Genomic DNA, 27,655 nt, shown 5'->3' with positions numbered 1-27,655 from the left:
GTGTTTGTCTAGTAATCTTTATCTGAAGTGTCCTTGTGTCAGGATAGTCCTTTTTTTAAGCTGATTTAAATTCAGTTCGGTTCCATATTATTGATTTATATTAACTTTAACAATAGACATAGTCTCGGAGCAGAGTCAAAGTGCTGAGATCACACACTGAGAAGTTGTCTCCCAAGCAGAGGTGCATAATAAAAACATGCAGTTTCCAAGTTTGGTCAGCAGAGGGCAGGATTGTGCCAGTGTTATAGCTCCAGCAGGCTGGCTTTGTATGCCCTCTGAGCAAGGTGTTGTGCACCACATTAATTGGTTATTTTAATTCAGTTTAAAAATATTGAAAACATTTAATTGTGTTCTGATGAAAACCTTTTCAGGATGAACCATTACTAATTTGCTCATGTTTAGCAATGAGGAATTTACAGTATCTGGTCAAGGCTTTTGGTTTTCGCCAGCTCAGAGACTTTTAGAGCAGCATTCATGGAGATATGAATCATTTGTTTTGCCTGGTAATAGTTTGGCTGAGGAGAACATTTGGCCATGCAGACTGGTGATCAGAGCTGTGGGTAAAATTGGATTATGGGAAGGGACCTGTGTTTGAGCCATTGGCTGTTGGTGAAGGCTTAGACAGGTGTCCTGAAGCCTGATCTATAAGTCCCTCTGACAACTGTGTTGGTGTCAAGAGCAAAGACTTGCTAAGCATGACATTTAGGTTTCTTTGCCATTCCCACTTGATTTCAAGCGTTACCCAGTTAAATTGTAATCGGCCAAAGATTAAGATAGGCCTAGGTGATTGTTTTGCAGAGCACACCAGTCTTCACTTTTCACATTGTTTACTTAAATGCAAGGTTCTTTAGGCGTACATGGCTACAATATACCATTTCACAAAACCAGGACATTTTGTTGAATAAAATAATTATAATAGTTTATCCTAACTTTATTCTGCTCATATTTAGGTTACATAGCCTTAGCTCAATTGATTGGTGCGTCCATCACGGAGGAGAGGACGGCACGCAAAGTCTCGCAAACCTTTACTTGCAATAGGATGTAATCTCGCGGGATTTTTGGGCAATGCAAAGAGGTGGCTCCTTCAAGTAAGTCCTTCGCTGCGATACACCGGGTAACAGTTCATAATTTCTCCAGGTGGCATCCTCCGCCTCGATTTTATAAAGGTGCGAATTTTATTCATGGTTTTCGAGCCGATCTGACGTTTTCCTGTATTTTACGTTGTACTGTCATATAATCCACTGATCTCTGAAACGTACCATATCACCAGATAGCCTACCTGCTCGCCACAGATCGCGAGAATGGTGTCCTGTCAAGGAAAGCCGGTGGCGATTATATTCGGAGCCTTGATGCTTCACATGGTGTCTGCTCAGAACGGTAAGCAAATTCAGCTTCTTTTGGTGCATGAAATACACATTCTATTGATTCATCTTTTTCTTTTCGTGTTTGAGGTTGGAGGCATAGCAAAAACAGATTCCTTCAGGTTAGGATGACGGGTGGAGATGACTGCCACCGGGACGCCCTCGTTCAGTAGCTTCAGCGTAACCTAGTTAAGCGCTCAAACTGCTGATTTCATAATAATAAGCTTGCAAGAATTTCATATTTGCCTTACAATACAGGGTCATCGGTGAACGGTGACGATGGAATTATGTAGACTTAAATATAATCAGTCCCATGTGCAACATTAAGCTAATGTTGCGTAGCTAGCCTATTATTAAAATTAATATGTGTAACGTACAATTGCCATTATATTTGCTGTCTTATAAGCAAGCTGAACGGCGAGGCAAGCGTTTATCACTTGATGCTCGCTCTGTGCTACTGAGTGATTGATGAGAAAGCGGAGTGCTGTCGGATGGGGGACTCGCTCATCGTTTGACAAGGACAGACTTGACCAGGTTCCGCAGGTGAAGGTTACGATAATAAACCGAGGCATTGGGCACCCTTCCTTGCATCATGTAACTAAACAAATACGACCGTCTCCTGACATTCTGAAATCTCAGCTATTTCTCGAAAGCGCCGATGACTCAAAAATGCACTTGTTTCCCACCTTTTTGACGTGTGCTGCTATTTATTTATTTATTTAATTATAATTCCTGTAGCCTTTTTCCACGCAGGACCAAAAAGCGGGTCGGTTCTCTGGTGTTTTACCAGCTGTGCGCGTGTATGCTCGGAACGACGCTGGTAGAGTCTAATAGAATGAGATTCTGGTCTGAATTACTAGTCCCTGCAGAGCTGTAAATAGCGCCAGTTCTCTCTGCTGCATGCTTCTATTAATAGCGCCGATGCAGCAGCGGGCTGCTTGACGTTAATGTCCTCCTGTGTGAGTGGACCCGTTAAAGTCTTAACAGTCGCAGCGCTGCACTGCTTCATGACATTGATCTCTCAAAATACTCATAATGAATTCACTCAGTCTAAATTACAGAAGGTTGCTGCGGTAAGCCGTAAAACCAGAGGACTCTGCTTGTGGTACCCTACAGGATGTGGGACTGGGGACAGCGACTGTGTAAGAATGCCTGTAGGCCTTCTCAATGTAGTTATCTGCTTCTCTGTGACTGTGGGCAGTGTGACAACCATGTACCTGCTCCCCTGAGTTTTTCCCAGCAACTCCATCTAGCTCCTACTTCACACAAAGGAACATTTTCTGGAGGCTAGGTTAGGCTAGTATCGGCTTAACTCTTATATTGATGATGTTCGCGTGTGATTGTACATGTGTGTGTGTGTGTGTGTGTGTGTGTGTGTGCGTAATATTATTTGTTAAATGTTTATGTGGGGGTATCAGCCGTATGCATAGCTCTTTGTGATGATACCTCAGTCAGTGTACTGTTGCGGACAGGCTCTTGTCAACTAGGCCTGGCTTTCAGTGTGGCCTCGTTCAGACAGAAGGCACATACATTCATGGCCGCTCATGCGTGGAGCCAGGGCCGTGTCTTCATAACTCCCCCTGTGGCTTCACACACCACAGATAGAGTGCAGCTTTTTAAAATAGGGACTGATTGGAATGAATTTCCTCGGGTGGGTGATGCTAACCGAGGTCAGGTGTGTGTGTGTGTGTGTGTGTGTGTGTGTGTGTGTGTGTGTGTGTGTGTGTTCTACTGAGCCAGTTCTGCAGCCACACACAGGTGTACCAGCACGTCTTAGTAGCTGTCATGTACACACTGTTGACCGGCTCTGAGAAACATTTGGGGTCTGATTCCTTTTTTCTCTTTTGCAAAAACTTAAAAGAGATGCTATAAAGGACTCATTAGAAGTCGACATAGTGCTGTGCTCCAGGGAAGATTCCTTCCCCAGATGTTCCTTAGCGTGCCGCCAGCGCTAATTGCCCCTGCCGTTTAACAGGGACATCACTCTGATAGAGCTGCACTATTTATACCCGAGTTTGCTTTTACACACCCCTCGCGTGGGCGCAATGGGAAACTGGACAAGTTTCCTTGTTCTCCTAATTTTTTTAGGGAAGTTCAGGTTCAGAGAAAGACTCAGGATAGCAGGGAGAACACACATGCTGAAGGGTTTCTTGTTTCTTGTGACACTCAATCGGCAAAGATCTAGTTTCTCATGAAATATTAAGCGTGCCGTGGTCCACTTCTGACTGGGGCTGTAACCCTAGTAGAGATGTTCTTTGTGGAACAACATTGTCAGGTAAAGATGAAATATGTGAGAAAATAAAAGCTTACGGTATGTTAGTTTTCCCCGCCAGCTCAGATTTAAAAAAAAAAAAACTAAGTTAAGAGTTCAATCAGTTCAGTTCAATTCAATTTTATTTATATAGTGTCAACAACAATTGACAATCAATGAAGAAGAACCCAGAGCGTGGATCCCCTAGGCGATGGGGGCATGGAACAAAATAAAAATAAAAAAATCCCTTTTAAAGCAACATTATTCAACAATTTGACCTGTAAATAACATCTTCAAAATAATTTTGGTGGTACATGGACTTGTAATACAGAGAATGGTATTGGTATTGCACTATGTAACTTTGGGGTACAGGGCATGAGACCTCTGAGGCAGAGGCGATGAAGAAACCGAGGAAGACGTTGTCGGAGGATAGGAATAGAAATAGAGCGTGTGACTAAGCAAGAGATCGAACAATTAATCGAGCAAGTCAGATGCCGAGCTGGCCTTCTTTCTGTTGGGCTAGTCAGTAATAACTTATCAGCTGTCATGCTATGTCTTGTGTTGCACTCGCTTGATGTTTGGCTGTGTTAGGAAAGTTGTCGACTTGCTAGTTTTCACCATAAACATAAAATAACATGTTATTTATTAAATGTTTCAAAGTAACAAAGTCATCGACCTCAGTCCCCTTTCAGGTAAGTATCAAAATAAATTCATCTTGCGTACATTTTTTTTCATTTTATTAGATTACACATTCAACCAGTGGTGGACAGTAACAAAGTAAATGTAATTCGTTCCTGTACTTAAGTAACATATCTATGTGTACTTTACTCAAGTATTTCTATTTGGTGAGACTTTATACTTTCACTCCACTACATTTCAAAGTGAAAATTCGTACTTTTTACTCCATTTCATTTAGTAAAGCCCCTCGTTCCTTTTTACCAAAGCGAATCAAATAATGAGAGGTCAAAGTGAGTTCACAATCACACCAATCAGGGATTAGCGCTATTTGCTCTGAGGCTGTTTTATGCTCAAGCTTAGCCTACGTAACGCTACATAAATGATGGAAGAAACATACACAATCAACGGAGTTTCTGCTCAGGCTCACATTTAAAAATGCTTGCCTTTTATAAGGGCACAAGATGTCGCAAACTTTTATTATGCAGTTCTTGACAAACTCCCTCGGTAAAGGTATCACTACATACTTCTTTACAGTCTTCGGTGCAGACTGGTATGCTCTAGCCTGGATACCAGCCTGAACTCCGCCCACAACATTTTTTGTCTGGGAGATTCAGTCTGGAGTCGAGCTAGTTGGGAGGGTTTAAACGGCCCCGAAAAGGGATCTGACCATTCAAATTGTAAGGGCGGGCTTTATACGTTGATGGACAGACATAGATAGAATACCGGTATACATCGAACAAAGATGGCGCCGTCTCGGGAGCTTAGTGGGACATATTTGATATGATTTAAGGTATCTACACGACTTTTTTTATGTCTACATTGACTCGGTTAGTTGTGTATACGCAACACCAATGTTGCCTAGGATTGTAGGTCTTAACTTATGCACTCTAGACCATTATTGAAAGGTTATGCTAACAGCGTAGACAAAAAAAACATTAGAACTAATGGTAGCTTCTAGCCTTGAGTGCTAATTAAGTAACGTGAGCAGGCATATCTCAACAGATATTGACAGCGCATTCATTTTGAAAGAGGAACAGAGAAACGCGATCAAGGCATTTGTCGATTGAAAAGATGTTTTTGCCGTCCTTCCTACGGGATCAGGTAAAAGTTTAATCTATCAGATGGTAATAATACTACGTTGCTCTGATTGGTTCTAGGTATCCAATTCAGCGAAGAGGAATTTTCTTTCCTGGTTCGTTGAAACACGCCCCATAATCACAGCCCAGTGGTCCGGTCTCAGACTCATATTCTGACTAGAATTATGAGTATGACATCGTCAGGCTAGGTATGCTCTGTAGTTTTGTGCAATTTATGCAAAGACTAGTTCCTCTAATGACATTTTTTTTCTTCACGTTTGATCTGAGGTCAAGTGTTTTGTTTTTGTACCTAGGGTTGTGTAGGGAATATCACTGCTATTACTAGTCTTCAGCACAAACTAGTATAACTAGGTCAAGTGTTGTTGTTTTTGTACCTATAGTTGTGTAGGGAATATCACTGCTATTACTAGTCTTCAGCACAAACTATTACAACACCACATGCATTCTCTGATTTTGTGGAACTAGTTCCTGTAATGGTATTTATTATTCAAACATAACTCAGGAATTATGAGTTTAAGGGTAACACAGACAGACAGATGTGATATAGTAAAGGAGCTTATGTTTAACTCCTCATTTTTTATAACTAAATGTGCAACTAAGTTACAAATAAATGTAAAATTACTTATCAGCTGTCATGCTATGTCTTGTGTTGCACTCGCTTGATGTTTGATAAACAAGCAATATACAGATTATTTACAGACAAGACACAATATACAAGCAATATACAGATTATATAAAACAAACAATATACATAAAGTGTAAGTGTATTGCAAACAACAATAATGTGCATCACATTTGGGACAGTATTTGTAGATGTGAAGCAGGATGTAATAACTGAGGAAGCAGGAGTAGTTTTGGCATAGAGATGATGCTGGTCAGCTGTTTATGAGGGCGAAGCATGAGCAAGGAAAGTGCTCTTGTGTTTATGAGGGGGTTGCATGAGCAAGGAAAGTGCTCTTGTGTTTATGAGGGTAGTTTTAGCATACAGGGTTGTGTAGCGCCTACAGGAGGGAGAGAGCTGAAAATGGATGTGTCCAGGGTGTGAGAAATCTGTCATGATTCCCCCTGCCGTTTCAATTTAATTCAATTCAATTTCTTTGTTTCGCCATGTACACAGGTACTAGGAATTTGGATTGGTTTTCTCCATGCAGGCTGGAGCATTACAAATAGAACAGAACAAATGGACAAGACAGAACAACAATACAAGAAAGTACCAGTATGATCATAAATAGGAATGGAGGTAGTGCAACAATAGAAATGTTGAATAAAGTGCTGTGAGGTGCCATCAAGCTCATGTGCAAGAGCTGTTTATGTTCCCTGGTCCTTTTGAAAGTCCTGCAGGGTGGGCAGGGGAGCTCCAATGACTCTTACACTTGTGTTATACCTCCAGCACTGACAGAGATGAATGGCACTCTGATGCATTAATATGATGCTGCCATGAGGTATGAAGGGTCAGCCCGAGAATTAGGATTAGGTGAACATATGTAATGGGATATGCTAGCTCATCAAGTAATACTTGTATTCAGAGAAACAAAACATGGCCACCTAATTGCTGTTAGCTATTTGTGATGGTAAAATAAGAGTTATATGAAGATATTTACATTTAGTCATTTAGCAGACGCTTTTATCCAAAGCGACTTACAAGGATGTATACACATTTTACATTTACACTGATGGCACACTGCACATCAGAGGAGCAATCTAGGGGTTCAGTGTCTTGCTCAGAACGCTTTGACAGGGAGTCGAACTAGCAACCTTCTGATTACTTAACGACTTCACTACCTCCTGTACCACTATCACACTCAGCTTGCTGGGTGAGTATGACTTTATAGTGTGATGAGAAAACCCTGATGGCCTGTTGGTGTTTCTAGTGATTGGAGGGAATTGTGTTTCTTTGTTTGGGTTGCATTTCATCGATCTGTGGCCTCTAGTCCACATAAGTCATCGGCAGCCGACCCGAGGAGCTCCGGTGCCACGGCGATATGTTTCTCTCCCCCCCGAACCGCATCAGGACCGGGGGGAACGGATGGTGTGTGAAGGCCTCTCTCCTCTGGCCTAGCATACACACACACACACACACACACACACACACACACACACACACACACACACACACACACACACACACACACACACACACACACACACACACACAACACACACACACTGGTCCTCTGGCCTAGCAGGAGACACATCCGATCACACCACAGCACACAAGACATTCCCATTTTTTTTGTTACACCCTCACCCTTGTGTCTGTTTGGATTGCTCTCTGTGCCTGGGTGAAAGGTATCTGAGCCCCACAGGGTTTGCGCTAGCCATGTTAGTCCTTTATGGAAAACTACTGACATGATTGGGTTAAAAGCAGAAGGACAATTTCACCGGCGTCTCATCAGCATGCTTGTGTGTGTGTGTCCTATGTCGCCGCCAAATGCATGTGTGTGGTGGTGTGGGTCCTGCTGTGTGATAATAAAACTGACTTTGACTTTGACTTTGAGAAGCTCACTGATAGTTGAATGATTAAATGATGATTGTTACTCCCAAAACATTGTTAAGCATTATAAGAAGTGTCTGTACTGAGCTGTTAGGCCTGCTTCTAAATCATGGAGGCTCACTCTGAGCACATATTGTTGAGCTTGTCTGTGTTATTGAGTGTGAAAGTGTGTGTGTATGTGTGTGTAGGAGGCAGATGTGTGTGGGTTGTGACGGCTCAGTTAGCACTTTTACTCACAGTACTACAGTATATAAGCGCCTGCTTGGCCTGTCTCTATGGAAACGGAATGCATCCATCACTGTGCGCCCACACCATCCCAGAGGACAGAGCACAGTTAGTACAGTCTATACCAGTTAAGCAGAAAGCCTGATGCTGCTCTGATACTACTGGTCTGGTATTGCATTGGTAGTGGTGTGGTAGTGGTGTGGTCATGGTCTGGTAGAGGTCTGGTAGAGGTCTGGTAGTGGTCTGGTAGTGGTCTGGTAGTGGTCTGGTAGTGGTCTGGTACTGGTCTGGTACTGGTCTGGTATTGCGTTGGTAGTGGTCTGGTAGTGGTCTGGTAGTGGTCTGGTAGAGGTCTGGTAGTGGTCTGGTAGTGGTCTGGTACTGGTCTGGTAGTGGTCTGGTATTGCGTTGGTACTGGTCTGGTAGTGGTCTGGTAGTGGTCTGGTATTGCGTTGGTACTGGTCTGGTAGTGGTCTGGTAGTGGTCTGGTATTGCGTTGGTACTGGTCTGGTAGTGGTCTGGTAGTGGTCTGGTAGTGGTGTGGTACTGGTCTGGTAGAGGTCTGGTAGTGGTCTGGTAGTGGTCTGGTACTGGTCTGGTACTGGTCTGGTATTGCGTTGGTACTGGTCTGGTAGTGGTCTGGTAGTGGTCTGGTACTGGTCTGGGTGGTCTGGTAGTGGTCTGGTAGTGGTCTGGTAGAGGTCTGGTAGTGGTCTGGTAGAGGTCTGGTAGTGGTCTGGTAGTGGTCTGGTAGAGGTCTGGTAGTGGTCTGGTAGAGGTCTGGTAGTGGTCTGGTAGAGGTCTGGTAGTGGTTTGGTAGTGGTGTGGTAGTGGTCTGGTAGTGGTCTGGTAGTGGTCTGGGACTGGTCTGGTAGTGGTCTGGTACTGGTCTGGTAGAGGTCTGGTAGTGGTCTGGTAGTGGTCTGGTACTGGTCTGGTAGAGGTCTGGTAGTGGTTTGGTAGTGGTCTGGTAGTGGTCTGTTACTGGTCTGGTAAAGGTCTGGTAGTGGTCTGGGACTGGTCTGGTAGTGGTCTGGTAGAGGTCTGGTAGTGGTCTGGTAGTGGTCTGGTAGTGGTCTGGGTGGTCTGGTAGTGGTCTGGTAGAGGTCTGGTAGTGGTCTGGTAGTGGTCTGGTACTGGTCTGGGTGGTCTGGTAGTGGTGTGGTAGTGGTCTGGTACTGGTCTGGTAGTGGTCTGGGTGGTCTGGTATTGGTCTGGTAGTGGTCTGGTAGTTGTGTGGTAGTGGTCTGGTAGTGGTCTGGTAGTGGTCTGGGACTGGTCTGGTAGTGGTCTGGGTGGTCTGGTAGTGGTCTGGTAGTGGTCTGGTATTGGTCTGGTAGTGGTCTGGTAGTGGTCTGGTACTGGTCTGGGTGGTCTGGTAGTGGTCTGGTAGTGGTCTGGTAGTTGTGTGGTAGTGGTCTGGTAGTGGTCTGGTAGTGGTCTGGTAGTTGTGTGGTAGTGGTCTGGTAGTGGTCTGGTAGTGGTCTGGTAGTGGTCTGGGACTGGTCTGGTAGTGGTCTGGGTGGTCTGGTAGTGGTCTGGTAGTGGTCTGGTACTGGTCTGGGTGGTCTGGTAGTGGTCTGGTAGTGGTCTGGGTGGTCTGGTACTGGTCTGGTAGTGGTCTGGTAGTGGTCTGGTACTGGTCTGGGTGGTCTGGTAGTGGTCTGGTAGTGGTCTGGTAGTTGTGTGGTAGTGGTCTGGTAGTGGTCTGGTAGTGGTCTGGTACTGGTCTGGTAGTGGTCTGGGTGGTCTGGTAGTGGTCTGGGTGGTCTGGTAGTGGTCTGGGTGGTCTGGTAGTGGTTTGGTAGTGGTCTGGTAGTGGTCTGGTAGTGGTCTGGTAGTGGTCTGGGTGGTCTGGTATTGGTCTGGTAGTGGTCTGGTAGTTTGATGAAATGTTGGTTTTAGTTGTGTGGTAGTGGTCTGGGTGGTCTGGTAGTGGTCTGGTAGTGGTCTGGGTGGTCTGGTAGTGGTCTGGGTGGTCTGGTAGTGGTCTGGGTGGTCTGGTATTGCATTGGTACTGGTCTGGTACTGGTCTGGTAGTGGTCTGGGTGGTCTGGTAGAGGTCTGGTAGTGGTCTGGTAGTGGTTTCATGATTGTTCAGATCTGAAATGGTTGCCATGGAGAAACTGACCTTGGGAATATGCCAAATGCTGCTGTTACAAATCATTAGAAATGCTGTGTGAGGGTGTTTGAGGGAGATAGTGTGTGTGTTTGTGAGAGAGAGAGAGAATTTGTGTGTGTGTTTGTGTGTGAGCGTGAGAGATTGTGGATGAGACTGTGTATGTGTGAGAGTGTGTGTGGCTGTGTCTCTGTGTGTGTTTTTGGGTGTATATGAGACTGTGTCCGTGTGTGTGATTGGGTGTGTGTGTATGTTTGTGTTTGTGTGTGTGTGTATGAGTAATGCTGCTTGGCCGTTGTATTACAGGCATCCTAATGCATATTTAGATGGCGTTAACAGACGGGTTGATCAGACAGGAAGTAACAGCTCATGGTTGTCTTCAAATTCCCACCTCTCTTCCTTTCAGCTGCAAATGCCAGTGAATGTTTCAGTGACTCAACACCTCAGCACTTGAACTGTGTGACACACATACACACACACACACACACACACACACACACACTCACACACACACACACACACACACACACACACACACACACACACACACACACACACACACACGCACACACACACACACACACACACGCACACACACACACACACACACACACACACACACACACACACACACACACACACACACACACACACACACACACACACACTGTGACAAGGTTTCACTTCCAGCCCAAACCACCTGCTCAAGAGGGAACCAGCCAGGGCATCCTACGCATACTGCAGCTCTGCACAATATCTCACAGAAGCCAGACAGGATGTGATGAAATCAGACGGGGCAAACCTCTGGCATTCTTGTGCAAGCACTGGCATCTTGTTCGGCATATATGGGTCGGGGTAATACATGGGTCAGGTTAATATATGGGTGTGGGTAATATATGGGTATGGGTCGGGGTAATATATGCGTCGGGGTAATATATTTGTATGGGTCAGGGTAATCCGATATGGGTATGGATTGGGGGAATATATGGGTTGGGGTCGGGCTAATATATGGGTATGGGTTGGGGTGGGGGTAATATATGGGTATGGGTCGGGGGAATAAATCGGTTTGGGTAATATATGAGTTGGGGTGGGGGTAATATATACGTTCTCTCCCTTTCACACTTTTCGTTATTTATCAGTTGTCCATATTTCTGTTCTGTCTGACAAATGTCATTCTAGCATGAGTATCTTTGCTTTCTGTCTGCTTATTGTTCTGGTGTGTTTTCTGTTACCTTTTGTTCCATGTTGTATATATCTGTTAATCTTTTGTTCCATGTTTTATATTTCTGTTACCTTTTGTTCCATGTTTTATATTTCTGTTACCTTTTGTTCCATGTTTTATATTTCTGTTAATCTTTTGTTCCATGTTTTATATTTCTGTTACCTTTTGTTCCATGTTTTATATTTCTGTTAATCTTTTGTTCCATGTTTTATATTTCTGTTAATCTTTTGTTCCATGTTTTATATTTCTGTTAATCTTTTGTTCCATGTTTTATATTTCTGTTAATCTTTTGTTCCATGTTGTTCCATATTTCTGTTAATCTTTTGTTCCATGTTTTATATTTCTGTTACCTTTTGTTCCATGTTTTATATTTCTGTTAATCTTTTGTTCCATGTTTTATATTTCTGTTAATCTTTTGTTCCATGTTTTATATTTCTGTTAATCTTTTGTTCCATGTTTTATATTTCTGTTAATCTTTTGTTCCATGTTGTTCCATATTTCTGTTAATCTTTTTTTCTTTTAATTGTTTTCCACCCTCGACCCTTTTCTTTGTCCTTCTTTTTTGGCCTCTCTTGCCCCACCTCTCTTGCCCCACCTCTCTTGCCCCACCTCTCTTGCCCCACCTCTCTTGCCCCACCTCTCTTGCCCCTGCATGCTGGCCTTCTGCCCCCCCCCCTGGGAACAGCGGGGTTTGTGAAATCGCCCCTGTCTGAGACCAAGCTGACGGGGGACACGTTTGAGCTGTACTGTGACGTGGTGGGCAGCCCCACCCCCGAGATCCAGTGGTGGTACGCCGAGGTGAACCGGGCCGACTCGTTCCAGCAGCTGTGGGACGGCGCCCGCAAGCGGCGCGTGTCGTTCAACACGGCGTACGGAGTCAACGCCGTCAGCGTGCTCGCCGTCACGCGCGTCAGCCTCGACGATTCCGGAACGTACGAGTGTCGTGCCAGTAACGACCCGCGCCGCAACGACCTGCGGCAGAACCCCTCCAGCACCTGGATCCGAGCCCAGGCCACAGTCACGGTCCTGGAGAGTGAGTCTGGGAGGTGGAGCGCCACCTAGTGTCCAGTAGAGATAGCGGCATTAGACTCCACCTAAACCCCATCCCCTGTTATGCCTTCATTTACAATCCTGAAGAGTGAGTCTATGAGGAGGAGCGCCACCTAGTGTCCAGTAGAGATAGCGGCATTAGACTCCACCTACACCCCATCCCCTGTTATGCCTTCATTTACAATCCTGAAGAGTGAGTCTATGATGTGGAGCGCCCCCTGGTGGCCTCATGGAGATAACAGGAGCTACCTTTCACCTGTGGCATCACCATGGCATCCCCATGCCCTATACTGGCAACATTCTACAGCCCTCTGTCAAATCATAGTGTGCAACAGGTCTGTGAAGTGGAGCCTCAACCCCCCCCCACCCAATACTCCCCCCCCTTTTGTCTTAGCTACATTTACATTTGTTTATTCTCTGTGTACTACGTCTGTGAGGGTTAGATCTCCTAATAGCCTCTTAGAGATAACAGCCCACGCACACACATACATACAGATACACACACACACACACACACACACACCACACACACATCACACACATACACACGTGCACACAGACACACTAACACACATACACACATGTACTCACACACACACACACACATACACACACTCACACACACATACACACATGTATTCACACACACACACACACACAGACACACACACACACACACACACATAAACATGCGCACACACACATGCACACACATCCATCATAAACCTGTCTCCTTCACTGCCCAGAGGAGGAGGCTAAATAATTACACCCTCCCAGCCGGCTGTCTTAATCTGTCGCTGCTGCTGTCAAGAAGAGTGGAGAAATGTCACACACACTCACAAACACACATATACACACACACACTCTCACATATACACGCTGTCAAGAAGAGTGAAGAAATGTCACACACACTCACAAACACACATACACACACACACACTCAAATATACACACTGTCAAGAAGAGTGAAGAACTGTCACACACACTCACAAACACACATACACACACACACACTCAAATATACACACTGTCAAGAAGAGTGAAGAAATGTCACACACACTCACAAACACACATACACACACACACACTCAAATATACACACTGTCAAGAAGAGTGAAGAAATGTCACATCTGCTGGCCTCTCCGAGCTGTTGCTTGGCCTACAGCAACATACACTGGTTAACTTCCTCTCTAAAACACGCACGAGCCACAACACTCACACACACTCGCATGACCAACACACAAAACATTTGCTGAGAAATTCTATCAGTCTGAGATCACAAACTTAACTGTATGTCTTTCCCTGCCTCTCCCTTTCTCATCTAGAACACATACATTAGTCTAAATGTTCCTTATGGCAGCATTTCCTCTGTGTAAAACATAAACGCTTTGTATGCGTAAAGTCACCTGAGGCTCTGACTGACAGTCCTAGATTAGATTGTGTGGTACTAGCCCCAGTGACCGTAACACACCGGTCACACGTACGCGTTGGAATGCGTTGATGCGTCAGGGTTAACGGATCGTGTCGTCATCCTTTTGCCGAACTGAATTGTGGCTCCGTTCAGTTCGGCAAAAGGATGACGTCACCTCATTCAACGTGAATTGGGATCCGTTAACCCTGACGCATCAACGCATTCCAACGCGTACGTGTGACCGGTGTGTAACAGTCCTAAATTAGATTGTATGGTACTATCTCCAGTGACCTTGGCTTTATGGTTAATTGGAAGCCTTGAAACTGCTCCCCTGACCACCAGCATATTAAACTCACAACTTGCACAACACTGACAGCCTGCCTGATCAGCTACAGTGCGTTATAGATGTGCATTATGCCGTCCTGGCTAAAAAACCTTAAGAATAATAGATGATAACCCAGGTCGGTAAAGAGCATGTTGTCTTAATGTTAATTTAGTTGATTTAGTTGTGTGTCAGATCTGAGTTGAGGCATTGTCAGATGGTAACGGGTTGATACTGAAGATATGGATTGCTGGTACATTATTGGGAGGAGGTCATCACCTCCTAAAAGCAATAAAGGCAGGCACCTGTGCCTCAGCTCGTCCGTTCGTCCCTCCTCTCCCTCCCCTCACCTCCCCTCGCTCCTCACCAGTGGTGTAGTCCAGGGTATACGCAGGTACACGGAGTATACCCACTTATTTTTCAGTCAGCATTCCATGTACCCACTTCTCAAAACAGGGCGTTTATCCTGTGCTGTATGGACTGCTTAAAAAAATGACAGTATACCCACTTCTCCAGGGACCACTACACCACTGCTCCTCACTGATTAATGCTTCCCTGTTTCCAGAGCCCACCATTGACGCATCTGATCACCTGATCCTGCTGAAGGAAGTGCACAGCCCCGCCGTCACGCTGCAGTGCAACCTGACGTCCACACACAACACACACTTCGACAGCTACTGGATGAAGAACGGCGAGGAGGTGGAAGGAACGCGCCAGCCCACCAAAACCACGGAGTTCAAGTATGACACACACCTGTGCTCTCTCTCACACCTGTGCTCTCTCTCACACCTGTGCTCTCTTACACACCTGTGCTCTCTTACACACCTGTGCCCTCTCACACACCTGTGCCCTCTCACACACCTGTGCCCTCTCACACACCTGTGCCCTCTCACACACCAGTTCTCTCTCATCTATGATGTTATGAAGACAGAGTTCCTGCAGCAGAACTGTCATTTGGGACCCTTCATGTGTGAAATGTCAGGCCCTCCCAAAAGCGAAGCATTTTTTATTTTCATTAATAATATTAATCTTCTCGTTTTAAAAAGGCATACTCAAAATCGATGTGTCATTAGCTTATTCTAGATGATCCCTTTTTCGTTCTGTGTTTTCTTGTATCTTCCTGTTTAGCATTAACTTCCCCCTGCCTCAGCTCTCATAGAGCAGCAGGGTTTTAGTTCTTCACTCCCTAGACGTGTTAGTCATCTGTCACAAGTGTGTAGCTAATTCTTCAGTCCGACTCCTAATCTCATCAGAGCCAAAACACTCTGGCCACAAACTCTGACCACAAATACTTAAACCAGGACCCACAAGGACTAACTCAAACAGATTGGCTGGACACACTTAAACCAGGACCCACAAGGACTAACTCAAAAAGACACACTTTAACTTTGATCCTTACAGACTTCCTAAAAGAGACACCCGGGGGTTTGTATAGACTACCTTAAAGAGATTAGCTGGAAATGTTGCTAGAACAAAGAGCTGTAGGGACAAACTCAAGCAGACACAGATCAACAGCTCAAGCAGATGTACACCCGTACATTTAGATTCAGGGAAGAACTACTGGCCACAAACTGTCAAGATCCTCATGTGTGATAAATACGTCACTTGTCACATGACAATGAGTCACGTGAGAATGTATTGGGAAAAGTTGTGATGAGTAGTGAAGCTGTGTGATGTGGAGGTTATTTATTGTTATCATAAAGGGGATGATGTGATAGCTGCTATATAATACTGAGTGTGAGACACTGGATGTTTGTTTGTGTGAGATACAGGATGAGTGTTTGTGTGAGATTCTGGATGTGTGTTTGTGTGAGATACAGGATGTTTGTTTGTGTGAGATACAGGATGAGTGTTTGTGTGAGATTCTGGATGTGTGTTTGTGTGAGATACAGGATGTGTGTTTGTGTGAGATTCTGGATGTTTGTTTGTGTGAGATACAGGATGAGTGTTTGTGTGAGATTCTGGATGTTTGTTTGTGTGAGATACAGGATGAGTGTTTGTGTGAGATTCTGGATGTGTGTTTGTGTGAGATACAGGATGTGTGTTTGTGTGAGATACAGGATGTGTGTTTGTGTGAGTTACTGGATGTGTGTTTGTGTGAGTTACTGGATGTGTGTTTGTGTGAGATATTGGAAGTGTGTTTGTGTGAGGTATTGGATGTGTGTTTGTGTGAGATACAGGATGTGTGTTTGTGTGAGATATTGGAAGTGTGTTTGTGTGAGGTATTGGATGTGTGTTTGTGTGAGATACTGGATGTGTGTTTGTGTGAGGTATTGGATGTGTGTTTGTGTGAGATACTGGATGTGTGTTTGTGTGAGATACAGGATGTGTGTTTGTTTGAGATTCTGGATGTTTGTTTGTGTGAGATACAGGATGTGTGTTTGTGTGAGTTACTGGATGTGTGACTGTGTGAGTTACTGGATGTGTGTTGGTGTGAGTTACTGGATGTTTGTTTGTGTGAGATATTGGATGTGTGTTTGTTTGAGATTCTGGATGTGTGTTTGTGTGAGTTATTGGATGTGTGTTTGTTTGAGATTCTGGATGTGTGTTTGTGTGAGATACAGGATGTGTGTTTGTGTGAGATATTGGATGTGTGTTTGTTTGAGATATTGGATGTGTGTTTGTTTGAGATTCTGGATGTGTGTTTGTGTGAGATATTGGATGTGTGTTTGTGTGAGGTATTGGATGTGTGTTTGTGTGAGATACAGGATGTGTGTTTGTGTGAGATTCTGGATGTGTGTTTGTGTGAGTTACTGGATGTGTGTTTGTTTGAGATTCTGGATGTGTGTTTGTGTGAGTTACTGGATGTGTGTTTGTGTGAGATATTGGAAGTGTGTTTGTGTGAGATGCTGGATGTGTGTTTGTGTGAGATATTGGATGTGTGTTTGTGTGAGATATTGGAAGTGTGTTTGTGTGAGATGCTGGATGTGTGTTTGTGTGAGATATTGGATGTGTGTTTGTTTGAGATGCTGGATGTGTGTTTGTGTGAGATACAGGATGTGTGTTTGTGTGAGATACAGGATGTGTGTTTGTTTGAAATTCTGGATGTTTTTTTGTGTGAGTTACTGGATGTGTGTTTGTGTGCCATACTGGATGTGTGTTTGTGTTACATACTGGATGTGTGTTTGTGTGAGTTACTGGTGTTTGTGTGAGTTACTGGGTGAGTATTTGTGTGAGTTACTGTATGTGTTTGTGTGCAGACTGAACAAGCCCAGAGCAGACGATGCAGGAGAGTACATGTGTGTCTTCACCTTCACCCAGACCCCGCCAGCCAACGCCACCATCGAGATCAAAGGTAAGAGGCTCTGAGCCCCGACTGCACTCTGTAGTAATTTACAGCACAGTGTCGTCAGTGTGTGCACTCCCTGGATATCAAAGGAGTTGTTAGCACACTGCTCTACCAGTTGAGTGCTAGTTGACTTGGTGTAGTCAGTGTCACGGTTTTGTGTTTTCGTTCACATTGCCATTTGCTTTAATTAACTTACTTAGTTGCTCATATGCTTTTGTTTTCCCAGTCTCTGTCTTTGCCTCTGTTCCTCGTGTCACTGTTCGCGCCCTACTCGTTACCTCCTGGTTTAAAAAAGGCATTAACGTATATGGGCCATTCTACCGAATTCGTGTAATATGCAGTCCCTCAACAATAAAAACTATTTACAAAACAATTAGGTATTTAGGCATAGATATTTAATTAGAAAATGTTATGGTCTATATAAACCCAATGCATTACATGAGATAGTGATAAGCTAAATATATACAAAATCATCATTTATAGGGTACTTTCTATTGGGAAGTAGCTGTCCCCAACCCTGACATCTAAATTTCAATGCCTTTAAATAACACTTTTCAATTTTTTTAGATTTTTTTCAATGATTTAATTTCAAAGATCTTTATGATTGGGTTGAAACAGAACTTGGAATATTTAGATTTATTGTGGGTTTAATTTTTAAATCAATTTTCTATACTCAAAAAATCATGTCCCTAGTTTTCATGTCACTACCGAAACACAAGAGTTTTAGTCCATTGGCTGAGCCTGTGTTTTAGCCACGACTCTGCATTTTTGACCATGCAGTGACACTGCATCTCTGACCCTCATGGTTGAATGGTAAGTAGCTAAATCCCATAGTTTTTATATAAATGTGTTCCAAAGTCTGAAAATCGACGTGTAACCTTAAGAATTGTCACTACCGAAACGCATGTTTTCTTCAATTAAGTAAACCTTTTGGGGTTTCATGGAAAATCTTATGTTTGTATGTGTGTTCACCTCTTCAAAGATGTGTTTGCATGCCGTGTGCTTGTTAGAATTCTTTATTTATGCTTAAAGTTAGCTAGAATTGTCCCTACCGAAACAGTCACTACCGAAACATATGGTAGTGACCTGATGATTTCAGTAGTGACAAAATGAATTGGTAAGTAGTTCAATCCCATAATTTTTAAATAAATGTGTTGTGTGGACTAAAGGGCGGCCCAGAGCACCTTTTGGAAGATTTTGGGAGAGAAATGAACATCCATCCAACAGTGCAGTCACTACCGAAACACTGGATGTCACTACCGAAACAGTGCAGCACTACCGAAACACAGGATGTTTTGTAAAAAATTAAGTATATTGAGTAATCAACTAAAATGTTATGATACTGATTGGATTAATGTATGTTCAATTTCATCAATGAACAACTCTGGAATCAATATGATCAGTATTTAGCATTTTACAAAGAAATATTGCACTTAGATTTTGATGAATTGTATAAATTGAACTTGAAAATTTGGTAAAAAATTCATTTTTATGGATTTCATTGTGAAAACCTTCAAGAAATATTTGTAAAAATACTCTTCAGAGAAGGGAAGGAAACACAATCTGAACAGGTCAATAATAATACTTTTTTACTATAGTAAATGTGATGTTTCGGTAGTGACAATTTTTGGAAGAGGAAAAACATTCCAACACATTCTGAAAATACAATATAAAAATTGACTGTTCTTTTACTAGATAAGTGTACTTTAGATATGGTACAATATACATACGGACAAAGTTTTGGGAATAAAACATAAAAAAAATCCAAATATTTCCGACCTGACTTTGCACCAATTCGGTAGAATGGCCCATATATCAAACATAACATTGACAAAAATCTAAAAATTAAATAAAATAAAAATCCCATTTTATCCCATATATAAGTTCTACTGCTTACCCACTAATGATCACGAAATGATGTATTATTTAGTATCAGCGGACCACTACAGGGGTGAGAGGGCAGACAGGACATGGTCATGGCTGCAGTTTGTGCCATCACACATCTACATTTATACTGCACATTTATACTGCGTTTAGTGACCCTACTCTACACTGAAACCCCAGAAAGGGAAATGTGATTTGTTATTACATTTTGTTATGTATTCACTTCATCTTTGGCATATTGGCCACTGCTCTGCTTTCCACTGCCTTTGCCTTGGTATCTGTTACTTTTTTCTAGTGGTTACTGCCAATGAGTACCACTGAAATATAGTATTTCTAAATTAGCCGGTGGAATTAGCAATACTAGAATGTAGTGGGAGACCTGAAGTTTTGTGTTGTTATGTTTAACTGCCTTCGGTCAGAATTGTGGGTAATCTTAATCCTTTTCCTAATGGAGCTTTTGAGGTTTTCCTGTGTAAACACAGCTTTCTGTATCTCTGTATGTGAATGGATGCTTTGGTGTGTCTGTGTGTGTGTGTGTGTGTGTGAGTGCGTGTGTGTGTGTGTGTGTGTGTGAGTGTGCGTGTGCATGTGTAGGTGTCAGTGTGAGTGTGCGTGTGCTTGTGAGTGTGTGTGTGTTTGTGTGTGGGTGTGTGTGTGTGTGTGTGTGTGTGTGTGTGTGTGTGTGTGTGAGGCCTGCAGCTCTGTAGGAGCAGATGGAGCTCAGTCTGAGGAGGGGGGATTATGCCTCCTGCGCTGAATCTGCTACCAGCCCCCCTCTCTCTCCCTCTCTCTCTCTCTCTCTCTCCCTCTATCTCCCTCTTTCATCCTCTCTCTATCTCCCCCAGTCTCTCTCTTTTTTAGCTCTATCTGTCTCTGTCTATCGCTCTATCTATGTCTCTCACTCTCCCTCTCCCTCTCTCTATATCTCTCATCCTCTCCCTCCTTCTCTCATCTTGTCTCTGTGTCCACCTGTTTCTCTCTTCCTATCTCTTCATGTGTCTCATTTTCTTTATCTCCCTCTCTCCGTGTCGCGCTCTAACCCTCGATCTCGTGTCCTCAAATGTGCTGTGTTCTCAAACGTATGGAACAAGGCATGACATTACCGTGATTGGGATTCCCTGAGTTTTTACCGAATACACAAGTTAATCATTGTGTTTGAAACGTTTTAATTCTAAATTGTTTATATAGAGGAGTTTTGTAGGTTGTAGATCTTGTTTATTTTGGTGAATGATATGGTAATAGGATGATGGGGATCACTGACGCCTCTCATGTTGTCGGTTTGAAGTTTAGCTTCCTCTGTTTTATTAGCCTCAGGAGTGACTGATTGTAGACTCCCCATCTCAGCACATTAACAGCATAAAGTAACAGTAAAGTGACTCAGCACATTAAAAGCATAAAGGAACAGTAAAGTGACTCAGCATCTTAGTACATTAACAGCATAAAGTAACAGTAAAGTGACTCAGCACATTAACAGCATAAAGGAACAGTAAAGTGACTCAGCATCTTAGTACATTAACAGCATAAAGTAACAGTAAAGTGACTCAGCATCTTAGTACATTAACAGCATAAAGGAGCAGTAAAGTGAGTCAGTCTCAGTCTCAGTTTCAGAGTTTCAGTCTCAGAGTCTCAGTCTCAGTTTCTCTGTCTAAGTCTCAGTTTCGGAGTCTCAGTCTCAGTCATAGTCTCAGTGGCACAGACTCAGTATCAGTCTCAGAGGCTCAGTCTTAGAGCCAGTTTCAGAGGCTCTCTAAATTATTCCTCATTGCACAGGAGTTCCAGATTCTCACTCCCCAAGGCTGTGCCATCTTAAAATAGTCATGAAACTGCTATGAATTTTTAATTTTGATGTCATCAAAAGTAGCATGTGCAGAGCCAAACTCTCACTGTCACTGTAGAGTCTGTTTCTGTTGAACTCAGTCTATAAATACACTTTTAAACAATTAACAATAATAAACAAAATGACGGGATCTTGGTCTTGTTGGCCTTTTCCAACACACTTATATTTGTATTGTTATTTACTTAGTATTTTAATTGAAATACACCAGCAGCATTAGCTGGAGTATGTACAGGTTTCATTAGGTTAATTTGTCACAGCATTCTTCAGCATCCACACCATGTGTTTATCTCTGTGTATTAAATATATTGTGAGGTTGTTATCATATACATGTGAGATAAATATAAACTTATACTTATATATATTTAAGCTCTTAATGGTACGCATTGTTGTACGTGTGTATACATGTTTGTTTAGTGCATAGTGTGTAGGGTGTATGAGTGAACATATATATGAGTGTGTGATAAGTGCATATCCGTGAGATGTGCTGATGAGTGTGTGTGTGTGTGTGTCCTCCAGCTGCCCCTGACATCACGGGGCACAAGCGCAGTGAGAATAAGAACGAGGGTCAACAGGCCGTGCTCTACTGTAAGTCCGTGGGATACCCACACCCCATCTGGACCTGGCGCAAGCTGGACAACGACCTCCCCCTGGTACGTCTGTGTGTGTGTGTGTGTGTGTGTGTGTGTGTGTGTGTGTGTGTTTCGGGTTAGGTAAAGGCCTTGTGTGCTAATACATGTGTTAACCTTTTCTCCCCTCCTGAATAATACACAATGCATAGAAATAACTGCTGTGTGTGTGAGTGTGTGAGTGTGTGTGTGTGTGTGTGTGTGTGAGTGCATGTGTGTGCTTGTGTGTTTGTGTGTGTGTGTGTGTGTGTGTGTGTGCGTGTGCGTGTGTATGGAAATAGCTGCTGTGCTGTGGGCAATAATATGTGATTCACACGAGTATTTAGCTCCTCCCACTTTCACCTCATGCCTCTGCTTTCCTTCTCCTCCTCTCTCTCTCCTTTCTCCTATCATTCTTCCTCTCTTTCTCTCTTCTCTCTCCTCCAATTCTTCCTCTCTCTCTCTCTTTTATCTTCTCCTGTTCTTCTTCTCTCTCTGTCTCTCCTTCCCTCTTATTCCACCCCTTTCTTTTCTCTCTCTCATCTCTCCTCTCTCTCTTGTCTCTCTCTCTCTGTTCTCTCTATCATCTCTCCTCTCTCCCACTCTCTTTTCTCTCTCTCTCTCTCTCTATCTGTCTATCTCTCTATCATCTCTCTCCCTCTCTCTCTTCTCCCTCTCTCTCTTTTCTCTCTATCTCTCTATCTCTTTCTTCTCTCTATCATCTCTTTCCCTCCCCCTCTCCCTCTCTCTCTCTCTATCTCTTTCTTCTCTCTATCATCTCTTTCCCTCTCCCTCTCTCTTCCTCTCTCTCTCTCTCTCCCTCTCTTCTCCCTCTCTCCTCCTCCCCCGGCTCCTTCTCCTCCTCTGCAGGACATTGATAACACCACTGGCCGGTTCTTCATCAGTAATAAGGACAACTACACGGAGCTGAGCATCATTAACCTGGACATTTCCGGCGACCCCGGCGAGTACCAGTGCAACGCCACCAACGCCATGGGCACCACCACCATGACGTCAGTGCTGCGCGTTCGCAGCTACCTCGCCCCCCTGTGGCCCGCTCTGGGAGTGCTGGCCGAGATCATCGTGCTCGTGCTCATCATCGTCATCTACGAGAAGCGCAAGAAGCCCGACGATGTGGCTGACGGTGAGCCTCCACTCATGCAATGATGATGATGATGATGATGACGAAGAGTGTGGCTGGTTTATGGAACAGAAAACTGGGTGTATGTTTTTCAGGCTGTAGGCTGTGATGGAAGTAGTTTAACCTTTGTGGGTGTAACAATCATAGTAGTTTAAGGTAATTTTAACTTAATGCTTCTGACCATTATCTCCATATAATTAGCCCTGGGTCGGTATAATTAGCGTGTAGCGTGTGTGGTTATATACCTCAGTGGTTAGAGGGTTTCTTGCTAACAGGAGCAGAGTCACACAAAATCACACAATAAGGTGTTCATAACAAAATCACACAATAGTGTTTTCATAACAAAATCACACAATAGTGTTTTCATAACAAAATCACACAATACTGTTTTAATAACAAAATCACACACAATTGTGTTAATCTCTGTAAACTACAGCTGCTCATCCCTGTAGGGAAGATCAGGGATGTACTAGATTGTTTGATTACTCCCAAAATCAGACATGTGTGTGTGTGTGTGTGTGTGTCAGAAATGAGTGTCAATCTCAGAAACAGAAACAAGTGTGTTTGCCTCAGAGTGCTGGCCTTCACACACACTCACCTGGCCTTCCTCTTCCTCATAGTTGCCTCTCAGGGCAAGATCAATGCAAAAATGTCCCTCGTCATTTGATACTGTTCAATAATCCCACTCAATAATTTAGAACCAAACAGTCTCTCTTTCTCTCTCTCTAACACACACACACACACACACACACACACACGCACACACACACACACACACACACACAAACACACACACACACACACACACACACACACACACACACACACACACACACACACACACACACACACACACACACACACACACACACACACACACACACACACACACACACAGCAGGACCCATGTTGTAGGGATTAACAGCCCTGATGTGATATTTATGAGGTGTGTGTGCACAGCACACAGGTAGGACAGAAGAGCTGCGTTCATTATTTATGTCTGTTCAGGGAGTTCACCTGATCCCGAGCAGCGGGAATAGAACTTCACTAGGAACCATTTCTTTCTCTCTCTCTCTCTTTGCTTTCTTTCTTTCTTTCTTTCTCTCTCTCTCTCTCTCTCTCTCTCTCTCTCTTTCACCTACTCCCTCAATGGTACAACACTAGTACACTGAACATAAGGAAACGACCTAATCACATTTATACATTTAGATATTTACTAAAGAACTTGTACACCTGGTAAAGTAGAATAGAACACCTTAGAGCCACTGAGTGATTGTGAAACATTATTCAGTATTAAGGCAGGTAACTGTTTCGGAGAATGTGAGTATTGTGTTCAGTAATGTTCAGTTCACACACAGCTAAGCTAATCAGCAGTTAGGAAGGTTACCGTTTTGGAGAATGTGAGTATTGTGTTTGGTAATGTTCAGTACACACAGCCTGGTCTTACCTGAGCATAGTTAGCACTAGAGCTGTTTGAGTTTCCTGTAGACTGATAGGCTGATGGGGAAAGGAAGCTAAGTGAAAGGAAGCTTTTAATAAAAGGAAGCTTTAACGAACTCTGTTCCACCATGTTTCTTCCCTCTCTCCCGAATGCTCTGCGTCTGTGGTAAGTGAGAACTGCATGCCCCCACGTTTGACCTCAGCTGGGCTTTCTCTCAACATGTCCTCATTAACTGTCATTACACGGGCATTTTCTGTTGACTGGAGAAGAAATGACGTCTAGCGGCTCACACCGCCCATTGGGTGACACTCTCGTCACACACACACACACAGTCGTTTGTCACACACACACACGTGTGTGGCCGAGCTGTAGAGCCCCGTAGCAGGGGGGCGGCTGGATCGTGTGGTGCTCACCGAGGTGTTTTAGTCACACACGCTGACGTGGATTACTGAAAACATTTAAACATGTTTACGTTCAAAACACTGTTATTTCCACAGAGAAACACCCTTTAAGCGTGTATTCAGTCAACAAATGTATTTCTATACAGAACGTTTTTAAACATGTTTGCATTCAACTTCAAGCTGTTATTTCTACCCCTTCAGTCATATCTGTTTAATCTCCTGCTTGTATTTGGAGCAGCATGAGAAAATGGCCTGTAATGAACATTGTGTCGACAAGACTGTTATCCCTTCTATTGTTGCATGGCATACCGATACTGAAAAAGTACCGTGGTACCAGAGTTTTGAGAATGGAACGATACCACTGCAACTGTTTTAAAGTGTACCAGTGCAAGCGCTGCTTTAAAGTATAACAATGCAAGCGCTGTGTTAAAGTTTATCAGTCATGCTTTAAGGTGTTTAAAAGAGTACCACTTCTGCTTTAAAGTGTACCAGTGCTGTTTTAAGTCTACCAGTACAAGCACTGTTTTAAAGGTTACCAGTGCTGCTTTAAAGTGTACCAGTGGAAGCACTGTTTTAAAGTGTAACACTGCAAGTGTTTTAAAGTGTACCAGTGCTGCTTTAATGTGTACCAGTGCAAGTGCTGATTATAGTTGATAAGTTCACTCCGCTTTTATGTCCATGAAAGAACTACAGAATGGTCGAAAAGCCTCTCTGCGGTAGTGATTTACAGTACGTGTTCATACATGGCCTACATACTTCCGTAATGCTTAAAGGGTCGCCATGAAAGTAATGATGTCGGAGAGTCACCTAACTGCGGAGAGACTTTTCGATTGCGCACATGCCCCAAGCTAGCAAAGAGGCGTCACAACATCCCCTAACCCACAACATGCCATATCCCACAACAAATGAATGAATGCACATGTGAATCTCTACATAGCGAAGTCACAAAGGCCCATGTACTGTTTCAAACATACTGTATGAAGACAGCATTGGGAACTTTTATCTTCTCTTCTGTGCAGCATTAGCCTACAGGATGACAGCCTAACCTTCTCTTAGATTATGATAAATCTACATTTATATTTAGCAGGCGCTTTTATACAAGGATGTATACACATTTTACATTGATGGCACACTGCACATCAGGAGCAATTAGGGGTTCAGTGTCTTGCTCAAGGACGCTTCGACAGGGAATCGAACTAGCAACCTTCTGATTTCTAAACGGCTTCTCTACCTACCTCTACCACGAAGCTGCCATTCATACAATGTTAGAATCTTTCACTTGTATTCATTTCTGGATATGGGCTTCATTCAAAGCAGATTTCCTGTCATTACAGTGTTTATTTATTTGTTTACTTGTGAGTATGAGTCATTCTCACAATAACTCCCCTGGCATTGGTAGACATGACTCATTCAGACAGGAAGTGGATAAAACCTGGATCCAGCACTAGACTCTCTATGCAATGCCCCTGAGTGATGGTGGGTTGGTCTAGTTTGGATCTGTGTGTTGTGACTGTGTGTTTCGCTGGTCGTCATGGCAAATTATTCTGTGCCATGATGGCAGGGGGCTAAGTGGTGTCATGGCCGCCTCCTGCCCCCCCCCTCCCCTCCCTGCTCCCCCTTCCCGCTCTGTCCTGCCCTTGCGTGCTGCAGTGACCAGCGTCTGTTTCAGTCTGACCGTTTGCCCTGACGTGTGTGTGTGTGTTTGTGTGTGTTTGTGTGTGTGTGTGTGTGTATGTGTGTGTGTGTGTGTGTGTGTGTGTGTGTGTGTGTGTGTGTGTGTGTGTATGTGTGTGTGTGTGTTCGTATGTGTGTGTGTGTGTATGTATGTGTGTGTATTATATATGTGTGTGTCTGTGTGTGTATGTGTGTGTGTCTGTGTGTGTGTGTATATATGTGTGTGTCTGTATGTGTGTGTATGTGTGTTTGTGTGTGTGTGTGTGTGTGTGTGTGCATGGGACCCACTTGTGTTCTGAGACAGTGCATGGCCTCATTAAGTCCACATCTCCATAATGTACAGTCAAGAGAGGAATGACTTGATCCACCTGTGTGTGCTCATACTATACTCTTAAACACCAACTAACACTTCAATGTCTTTCCTCCCATTCTTGCTGAAGATGATGAACCAGCAGGACCAATGTGAGTGTTTATTATCTTCAGTTCCTGCCTCTCTGGGCATAACGCTTACCCATCATGCTCGGCAATGAAGTTTCCCATCTGTGTGTGCGGCGCTGTGCCTGTAATGGTTACTCTAAGAGCACTTCTGTAGAAAGATTAGGATCCATCAGTGATCTGTGTGAAGGGCTCAGCATCTGTTGGAGTGGCTCGAGCACTTCGCCTGTTCACCTGCTGTGTCTGAAATGGACCAGATTTATTTGGATATCTTAGAGGGGTTTCTACATCTTTTCCTTATTGTCTGTCTGAAGGAGAATTTATGTTAATTAAACATATTGCATAGAGTCCTATTTCCACTTTATTGTTTTTCTATTATATTATAGTGTATTGCAGTCTTTTCTAGTCCAGTTCTATTTTAGTGCACTCCAGTCTAGTCTAGTTCTATTATAGTGTACTCTAGTCTAGTTCTATTATAGTGTACTCTAGTCTAGTTCTATTATAGTGTACTCTAGTCTAGTTCTATTATAGTGTACTCTAGTCTAGTTCTATTATAGTGTACTCTAGTATACTCTAGTCTTGTCTAGTCGGTTTTAGTGGCCTTCTCCTTCCTCCTCATTCTGATTGGTTCTTGCGTTGTCTCCCTCTCCTCTTCAGGAAAACCAACTCCACCAACAACCACAAAGACAAGAATGTACGCCAGAGAAACACCAACTGA

General features: G+C 43.6%; 1 protein-coding gene across 1 annotated transcript; it reads left to right on the top strand.

The window, feature by feature from the left end:
* Nucleotides 1-1,301: 1,301 nt before the first annotated feature.
* On the top strand, nt 1,302-27,655 carry nptna (neuroplastin a; the record flags this gene model as incomplete). Its single annotated transcript, XM_080847070.1, has 8 exons — nt 1,302-1,377; nt 12,133-12,480; nt 14,796-14,970; nt 17,431-17,525; nt 21,757-21,890; nt 22,716-22,989; nt 26,943-26,964; nt 27,595-27,655. The coding sequence occupies 8 exons, from the start codon at nt 1,302-1,304 to the stop codon at nt 27,653-27,655; spliced, it is 1,185 nt and encodes a 394-aa protein (XP_080703196.1).

The sequence above is a fragment of the Sprattus sprattus genome (genome assembly GCF_963457725.1).
Source record: "Sprattus sprattus genome assembly, chromosome: 11".
Classification (NCBI taxonomy): domain Eukaryota; kingdom Metazoa; phylum Chordata; class Actinopteri; order Clupeiformes; family Clupeidae; genus Sprattus; species Sprattus sprattus.
The sequence above is the reverse complement of the archived record's forward strand: the minus strand, read 5'-3'. Positions and strand labels throughout refer to the sequence as shown.